The following is a 9,531-nucleotide window of genomic DNA, read 5'->3' as shown; positions in this document are numbered from 1 at the left end:
ATATATATATATATTAAATGTATTTATTTCTTGTTTGATGTTTTTGTTGTTGTTGGACCATGGCTGTATAATGTGCATTGAAATTAACCCTTGCAGTTATGATCAGAAGACAGGAAGTCAGGAAACAAAAGGGAGTCGGTGCTGTCATCCCATAAAAAAAAGGTCTGAACAGACCCTCATGGCAGGATCACTGATTGTTATTTGCATGAATTCTGTAGATTTGGGGTAGATCTTCTATCTGAATCTGTGTGCAGAGAAATAGTAAATACATTTTTTTTTTTGGCAAGGACTTGGGTATTAGATATGAATAAGGCTTTCATAATTTACTAATATTCATTTTGCAAGATAGGCATTCACTGTGCTATCTAACCAGCCGTTATTCGCTTGGATCCTCTTTACACCTTTGCGATGTAACACATGCGTTGATACTTTATTTTTTATACTTTATTTAATTTTTAACCTATGGCTGAGGTATCTGTTATTCACCTGTTATTTTGAATCGTCCCAGACACCTGCTCCCTGCACGTCTGCATGACTAACAGGATCAGGGACACCATGCAGAACAGGTACAATTTACAGGTGACCCTCCCTGTGATCCATTTCATGGCCAACTGACAAAGGCCCTGTACTTATATCATTATTTTTTCATTTATTTGGTGTTAGCAGAACAACCAGTAAACTTTTAAATCATCCAAATATATGTGCTGAGCATTTAAAATAATGATAACATTTTGACTGTTTATCTAAAACGAACAGAAAATAAACAGAAAATACAAAAAAAAGGAATAAACTCAAAATAAAAATAGTAGATGAAAATAGAAGGAAAAATACAGAGAATTAAATGGAGGAACACAAAAAGATTAAAGAAAAAAAAGTAAATAAAAAAATACAGGACAATAAAAGAAAACAGTGAAATAAACAAAGAAAAGATTAAACAAATACAGATAAATAAACAGAGAAATGCAAAAAGATTAAGGAAACAAAATATAGGTAAACCAAAAATATTACAGGAAATGAAAGAAAACATACCAAAGAAACAGAAATAAAAAACAGAACAGATGGAAAAAGAAAGGAAAATACAAGGAAACAAAAAGAATGCAAGAACATAACGGAATAAAAATACAGGAAAATAAAAAAGACAGGATAAAATAGGATAAAAAAAAAAAAGAAAAGAAAAAAGGAAATATAGAAGGGAAAATACAGGAAAAAGGAAAAACTGAAATTAAAAGAATGATACACGGAAATAGAGGGGAGATAAAAAATATAGGACAATAAAAGAAAAACACAAGAAAGAAACCAGTGAAGAGTATATGGTAGTAGATATTATTTTGTATTATTGTGGGCCTGTCTACTAAAGCATTTGCTCATTATTGTGCATTGACAAGAGGAAACGTAGGTGAAGACTCTCATTGGAAGATAATTAGCAGTACATTTACGTCATGCACGATCACCACTTTAGTGCATTTACAGTATGAAATGAAAGCACTGATAGCCAATGTACAAATTACAATCACCTAATCATAAATCTGGCTTTAAAAAATTGGAAATCACATTTAAAAAAAAATAAAACAGGTGGCGATCTGTTATGTGATTGTCACTTCTTTATAAATGTGCCCCTTAGATTGCTAAAGCCCCGTACATCATAAACACTGATGAAGCAGCTTGGAGAGCTGCGAAACATTTTCAACATAACAAGTCCAGAGGATTGTGACTTACTACCATTAGATATACAATGACCTATATAAATAGGAACCTTCACAGATGTATCATAGACAAGCATATTATTTTTTTTACCTGTTCTCATTTATTGTTGCAGAGCTGCTGGACTATTGCCATCTCTTTGCACTTAATTTGTTGATGTTGACTATTTTATTTTGTTTTTTACTTTTTATTGTCTTTTGAAATTTTTTTCCCATGTCTTTGAGAGTGCTGTGATAGGGCTTAAACCTAAATAAGGACTTTGAGCCACGTAATATTATTATTATGATGGTCTAGTGTAGGGTTTCTTTACGGCTGATTTAATGAATACGGCAATTCCTGGTTTGCCCTGGACATGGAAAATCAGCAGAAAATGTAAGTTTGTTCCACATTTCAGAAGATGAAAAGTCAGCTGCTATAATGGCTACCTACAAATTGACCTAATCTGCTCATCCACTGCCACATCCCAAGGACAGCCTCGGGCCCTTATACCATGGGGCAAGTCAGCAGTGTACTAACAGCTGATTGGGTAGTTCCTGTCCATCTTGTGAATATAAATGGGGCACCTTGCTCATGTCCAGTACAGGAACCCAAATTCTGCACAGCATAGGTGTACAAAGACATTTCTGTGTTTGAGAAATCTATTGCAAGATGGGCAAAAGCAAAATCACCTTTGTGTTCTTGGCCTTTTTGATTCAAGCTTGTATTGGGGTTCCTCTACAGGTAAGTGGAAACATTACTTGTATACAACTAGTATTATTGACTAAAGCAGTAAACATATATATGTTATGCAGATCAGATATATTTTCTGACAGGTAGATATGAAATATTGTACATGTTCTAATTACAGCCAGCAGATGGGGCTCCAGCTTCCTTTTTATATGTTTACCTGCTATCCCTAACTGTTTTGTTAAGGAAACTTAGGAAGTTTGCATAGAAAGTAAATATGTCAAAGCAGTGAATCATACACCTCCCCTTCCACATTCTGTCATTTCTCATTTTATTATCCTGCACAGTACCTTTAGTTGACATGCTTTTAGGAGGAAAAGAACCTCAGCAGTGTGCTACAGTATTTTATTGTCCATTCATAGCCTTTCATCAGGCTGCAGCAAACTTGAGCTTTGTATATTCTGGGTGAAGTAAAAAGTCCACTTTATTGTAAGGACCCCAAAGAGCAGTTATTACCCTCCCTGTGCTCCCATCCTGCAAAGTAGTTTGTGAATTTAGGGGTAATACATTATGGGGAGATGTGTCATGTGACACTCCCCTAACTTCCTATAATGCAGCGTTTAGGGTCGGGGTCACCAGTCCCCAGGGTCTAGTGCAGGCATACGGGTGCACAAGCTTTCTGTATAGAGCAAGTCAAACTTTCCAAAAAAATGTAATGTCTGGCAGCAGTTTAGAGTTGTAGACAAAGTTGTATGTATTGCTGAGGGTCCCTACAGTAAAGAGAACCTGTTACCCTGCCCAAAGACCCCTGGATTACAAGGCTGTCAGCATTTTTCTGCTTCTTTACATTATACAGATAGGTTTTGGAGAGAGGGAAGGGTTAAAATGCCCTTTTAATGTCTGTGTAATCTCCCTTGACTTCCTGCAAAGTTCTACCCCTGTAGGGTTCTATTTTTAAATATTTTTACCCAAGGTTCACCCAAATTTTACCCCAGATCAGTGTTGCTCTAAATTTGGGATTTTATTATAATAATATATTTTCTTTGCTTCTGTTCTGTTTTGCAGATTAATTTTGAAAGTGCATTAAAGGAAGGTGAGTGATCATTGTTGCCGTATATATTAGATGTTGTGATGCCATCACTGGATCTTTGCGCTTCTCTATACAATGCTGGTTGATCAGGACCTATGGTATTGGTCAGCAGGGTGCTAAGCCTTTATGATTGGCCCTGATTTATTAAGGTTTTCCAAGGCTGGAGAGGATACACTTTCATCAGTGAAGCTGAGTGATCCAGCAATCCTGGAAAAGATCTGGTCCAGGATTGAAAACATTTGCTAACAAAAAGCAAATGACTTTTAAGAAATACATTCCAAGTGTGCTGGATCACCCAGCTTCACTGATGAAAGTGTATCATTTAAAGCCTTGAAAAGCTTTAATAAATCAGGCCCATTGAAAGAAATTAAATCCAATATATGAAAGAGGCTGGGTAGGGTACAGTCGGGCTGGGAGGGAGGAGTTGGTAATGATGAACATCCCCCAGCCAGGAAATGGGGCGGACTCTATCTGTTTTGCTGCAGCTTCCAAAGCACACTGTGTGATCATTATACTGTGAAATTTATTTTTAGGTTTGGTTTTTTTGGGTTAATTTGTTTCTATTACTGGTTTTTATGACTAATACATTTTCCTGTTTTCCTCTTTTTCAGCTGAGCCACTGAAGGAGCCCCCAAAAGTTGAACCCCCTGAGATTTTTACTCTGATTGCCGCCTCCAACAAAGGTAAACATAAAATAGAACTGCATATTATTACTCCTGGCTTCTGACAATGCAGATTGCTTGGCTGTTATTCTTACCCAATGGCTTCCATTCCTTTTGCCTCAAGGGCCAGGGCCAGGTAGTATTAGGACTTAGAGTTCATTAGCTGGCATTTTTAGAGGCCAGGTATAGCAGCCTTCATATACCTCTCAGGGCCACCAGTGGCACAGCCTCACCTTCCATTCTGCTCTGTCTGGGAGGGAAGAAAAGTTCCCATGAATCAAGTGACCCATCTATGTTCTGTAGGATAGTGCTTATCAGCTCAGACTACATAAACTTGAAATTACAATCTGAAAGGAGAAGAACCTCAGCCAGGAGACAAAAACACATTTCAAAATGGAGTGACGATTGTTTCATTGCCGTCTTTGTCTTCCCGGTGACAGCCCCATCTCCTATTTCTTGTCCACCCATCAGGGAGAAAGAATGACACAGACAAAAATAAATAAAAGCTCATTGATGCCATTTTTTGATGCCTTTTGGAAGAATACTATTGGGTCTCTTTATCTTATGATTGATGAGTTGATTGTTTGCAGAGAGCAAAGTGCTGATGCGTGAAGGGGACATCGCTGTGGACCTCAGACGCAATGCTATAAAGTGCGATGACAACTCTTGCAGATGGGGCAAAAACAGCACTGGAATGGTGAACGTTCCCTACACCCTCTCCACCAACTACAGTGAGTATTGGGGCAATTGCACAATTTGCCCCACCCTGACCTCGGCCCTAAATGGGTTTGGGATGGGCCAGTATTTCCCAATCTTTGCCTAATGTTGGGGTCTTGTGATTCCACAGCTTCCTCCGATCAGACGATTATCCTCACCGCCATGCAGGAATTTGCCACTCTCACCTGTGTGCGATTCATCCCACGAACCAGCGAATCCAACTATCTGCAGATCACACCCATCTCCGGGTATGTGAAATATTTTCCTCCCCTCCATTTTTGTTTCTGAATGTGGAGTCAGTGCCAGTTTTTCAATATTCAATATTATGTTTAACGTGCAACCAGTCCTGGATCTGGGATTAAATTGGATGTAATGATTGTGATGAGCAGCTCCCGTTACTCTGATCTGATTTTACTTTTCCATCGGTTATCAGTCAGAACAATTCTAATGTATCTAAAATCAGAAATAATTTCAAATGTAACACTTGTACTAGAACACTGGATAGGTGAAACATTTTTGTGGACACCTTGATTAAATTCTAAATGCCCATAAGGATCTCATAAATCTTTTCCATCCCTTACAGATGTTGGTCCTACATTGGAAAGCAAGATACAAGTCAAATCGTATCATTGGTCAGAGACTGTATGGTGCTTGGCTCCGTCCAGCATGAACTGAACCACGCTCTGGGATTCTTCCATGAGCAGAGTAGGAGCGATCGTGACAACTACGTCGATATCTTGTACAACAACATCCAACCAGGTACGAGACTGGGGACACCATTACACTGATACTCCGCTGTAACAAACTCCATATTGGACCTGCATCTAGTGGCTACAATGGCACCATTATTAGAACTTTTATTGGTCCCTTTTGAAAATTTAAGCTGTAACCACAATTTTAAAGTATAAAGTGGTGTGTAGAAAAGTTGGAATTATTGTTCGGTCTTAATAACATTTTGGGGGGGTTTCCCACACATTTCCTGACTTTATAACTACACAGGAAATGGGTAGAAAACTTAATGGGGAATCAGACAGCCAAAAGATCTCGTGGTTGTAACTCTTTACTTACAATTCAGGTCCAGCAAATATGTAGGCAACATTTTTTAATGGGTAAATACCCTGTTTGGAAGATTCCAGTTTAGCTTTTAAATAATAAAGGAAAAAAATTATTTGGTATAGAAAATTACAGCTGCAAATACTTCCTTTGTCTCCTTCAGGAACCGAGGCTAATTTCAAGAAGTTTGACACCGATAATCAGGGAGTAGAATATGATTACGGCTCCGTCATGCATTATCCAAGGTATGATTGTAAAAACTATGACATTTAATTGGAAAAGAAAGTGGAAAGGAGCATGGCTGGGTATTTATATATGTCTGGGAGGGTGTACAATCTACACGCATGGTTACTTTGCCTTGTCTGAGTAAAGTGACGATTTCTCTTTGAGCAACACTTATCTCTCCCTAGTTGTTACTGAATAGGATGTTCACTTATCTTCCCGATACCCTTCTTTTTCCCACCACAACCACCATTCCCCACCCTTACCCTTTACCTTCCCAAAAAACTTACACCACACCATTAATTTTGGGGAATGGCCTTTTTAGGCTGTTTTATTGCCATGATCCTCCCTTTTACTTTATATTTCCAAATTATTACAACAATTTCCATTTACAAAATATTCTCAACAAATAAAAAAAATTTAACAATTATAACAAATATATAACCAAATTATATTGTCAAAATAATTATATTATATATATACAACAAATATAGCAATACAACTATATAGCAGCAATATAAAACAAACAAGTCCCAATTGTAACATATCCTAGGTCCTCAAGGGAAATGCTTTACCCAACAATGCGATTTTTCCTTTCATGGGTGGGTGGAGTTATTGCTCCCAGCCGCACCGTACTACCACCCATTCAGGAACGTAACCTTACTTGAAGCCCGCTTTTAATGGCTTCCAAAATGAGACACCTTTACCTTTACATTAAAGATTAAATTCCACACTGAAATGACTCTCTTACCTTTTTAACCACAATCCTAATGCTGCCCCACAGGACCTCAACCGCTCACCCTCTATTGCTTTTTCAAGTACCAAGCTTCACCCTTATTAAAGGGCGGGCGGGAGGTTAAATTTTCTTTCAATTTCTCAACTAACTAACCCCCCACTTCCTGTCTCACCCTCTTTTGTCCATCCTCACTCCCCCCCATGTACTTGCAAAATATCCAATCCCACCTGTCTGACCTACTCACTCAGCAATCCCCTTTCTCTCAACTTAACCCTTTCCTTTCCACACTCCACCTAACACCTAGTCATGTTGCCTTTCTGCCCACTTTATTCCCTCATTAGCTCCAGGAATTACTATACATGTTGTCACCTGCAGAGGGTGCTGCAAGAGGGATTAGGCTCCTGGTCCTTGTCCCTGCCATTTTCTCTATTTTCTATTACATCTCTTTTCTTCTAAAGCCATGGTATTGGTAGCCTGTGTATTAAATATAATTTTTTCTTTTATTGTTTCTAGGACTGCTTTCTCCATCGATGGCAGCTCTCCCACCATTGTCCCTAAACCTAATGCCTCTCTCCCTATTGGACAGCGATATGGACTGAGCAACTTGGATGTTTCTAAAATAAACAAGTTATATAATTGTGGTAAGAGAAATTAGGATTTCTATCAGCAGACTGCTTATTGTTTCTCAATTAAACATTCACTGTAAGCTTGGAGCATGAGATAAGATTTGGATATACATTGGGTGTGGTGTGTGAATGGCTTGTTCCAAGCTGTTGTGAATGCTCTGATGCTCTGTCCTGCCTTTTCACACACAACCACTTCAAATTTTAAGCAGTGAACCTCTTTTGTAGGACTCTGTCGAACTTTGCTGTCTGGATCTTCTGGATCCCTAACATCCTCCAACTATCCCAATAAATATCCAAGTGCAAGCAGCTGTTTGTGGCTCATTCGGGCTCCATCAAACCAGGTAAGATCTAGAATTCTAAATCTGCTATTCAGCAATTGTCAACCCAACTTTTATTGGACACCAAGGGCTGTGAGAAGTCTGAACTATTATTTATGTGGTGAGTAATTACATCGATAGTTATAATTGGCTCCATCGGCACCTTTCTAAAGAACTTGTCTCTCAGCACACCTGGTGTATGTTTAGGGTTTACATAGTCACGGAGTAAGACTTGGGACTCAACAAGCAAGTATAACTTTGACTTCTGTGGTGTAGACCTTGGGACCCAACAAACTAAAAAGCCCAAATGATTGTAAATGTATAGAGACTTAATGATCTATAACGACCAATGTTACCTTCTCTTGATAAGATGTTCTTCTTCCACCAGGTTCTCTTGGAGTTCAGTGCCTTTGATGTGCAGGCCAGCCCAGACTGTACTTCTGATTACTTGAGGATCTACGATGGGCCAACCACTTCCTCTCCACTATTAGTAACCAAAGCATGTGGATCTGGCCAGTTGCCCCCCATGATCTCTACAAAAAATACAATGCTCCTTGAATTTGTCAGTGACAATACCACAGAGGCTACCGGATTCAAAGCTTCATACAGCACTGGTAAGGATCCACATAATAATGCCGAAATTCCTATTTCATGTTCTGATGTTCTAAAAATAAATTCATATAATTTAATATAAGGAAATTCGTATTCAGAACTATAGGGTTCTTACTGAAATTTTTATTATTACTTTAGTGACCTGTGGCTCAGTGTTGACCAATCCTACGGGAACGTTCTCTACTCCCAGCTATCCTTCTGACTATCCACCTTTTATGGATTGTACCTGGATAATAACAGCCCCACCTGGTTTTCTAGTAAGTAACAAAAATGAAAGAGCTTTATATTTATACATTATAAATACATATTATTATTTTTACATTTATATTACGTTTCAGGTGTCTGTGAATATGACCGACTTCTATCTGGAGTCCCAGAAAACCTGCAAATATGACTATGTGCTTGCTTTCGATGGACCAAAGGCAACCTCCCCATTGATGGGAACATTTTGTGGTAATGCCGCCGTACCTATATTGACCTCCACAGGCAATAGCCTTCTCCTTCAGTTCCACAGTGATGACTCCATTCAGACCAGAGGGTTCTTGGCCAAGTATACCTTCGGTAAGTATTTCAGAAAGGATTTATGACATATCCCATGTGGGTTATTTTATCCTGTAAGTAGTGAAAAGTCAGAGATTATAGGTAGAGTAGGAAAGGTTTCCAGCTATCTATTATATATATTACAGAATCCCTCTTCTCAATATTATATCTGGATATGCCTTCAATATTTAATCTTTAATCAATACTAAATCCACTTTCTTTGTCTTCTTTCTAGTGACAAGAAAATAGGAGGAGGAACCTGCATCTATACAAGAAAATATATGGAAAGTTCACTACTCATTTTTTCAGACAGTCATGAAATGTATAAAACAATAATAATAATAAAAATAAAAGTTAAATTTTACTTGTTTCTTTGTTGATTTCTTTCGTTACAACATTGGCTTTGGCAGTTAACTTATTCTTCAGTATAATGCATTAACCCCCCTAGCGTTCTAATTCCCTCTGTATCTCCGTAACTCACTGAAATATATCCAAAATTTAATCATTTTAATACATTTATTAATATGAAATAGTGGTGTGTGGTGGATAACTTTTTTTTGTCCTGGAGGATAGGTATGGCTAACCCTTA

General features: G+C 38.1%; 1 protein-coding gene across 1 annotated transcript; it reads left to right on the top strand.

Moving 5' to 3' along the window:
- Positions 1–4,718: 4,718 nt before the first annotated feature.
- On the top strand, positions 4,719–9,306 carry LOC140338043 (embryonic protein UVS.2-like). The gene is made up of 10 exons (XM_072422073.1): positions 4,719–4,850; positions 4,967–5,084; positions 5,420–5,595; positions 6,053–6,134; positions 7,361–7,488; positions 7,699–7,814; positions 8,179–8,404; positions 8,541–8,659; positions 8,741–8,963; positions 9,178–9,306. Exons 1-10 carry the CDS (start codon positions 4,724–4,726, stop codon positions 9,189–9,191), a joined length of 1,329 nt encoding a protein of 442 aa, XP_072278174.1. The 5' UTR covers positions 4,719–4,723; the 3' UTR covers positions 9,192–9,306.
- Positions 9,307–9,531: the final 225 nt, after the last annotated feature.

The sequence above is a fragment of the Pyxicephalus adspersus genome, chromosome 9, assembly GCF_032062135.1.
Source record: "Pyxicephalus adspersus chromosome 9, UCB_Pads_2.0, whole genome shotgun sequence".
NCBI classification, from domain to species: Eukaryota; Metazoa; Chordata; class Amphibia; order Anura; family Pyxicephalidae; genus Pyxicephalus; species Pyxicephalus adspersus.
Note: the sequence above shows the minus strand (reverse complement) of the source record. Positions and strands in the feature narration are given on the sequence as shown.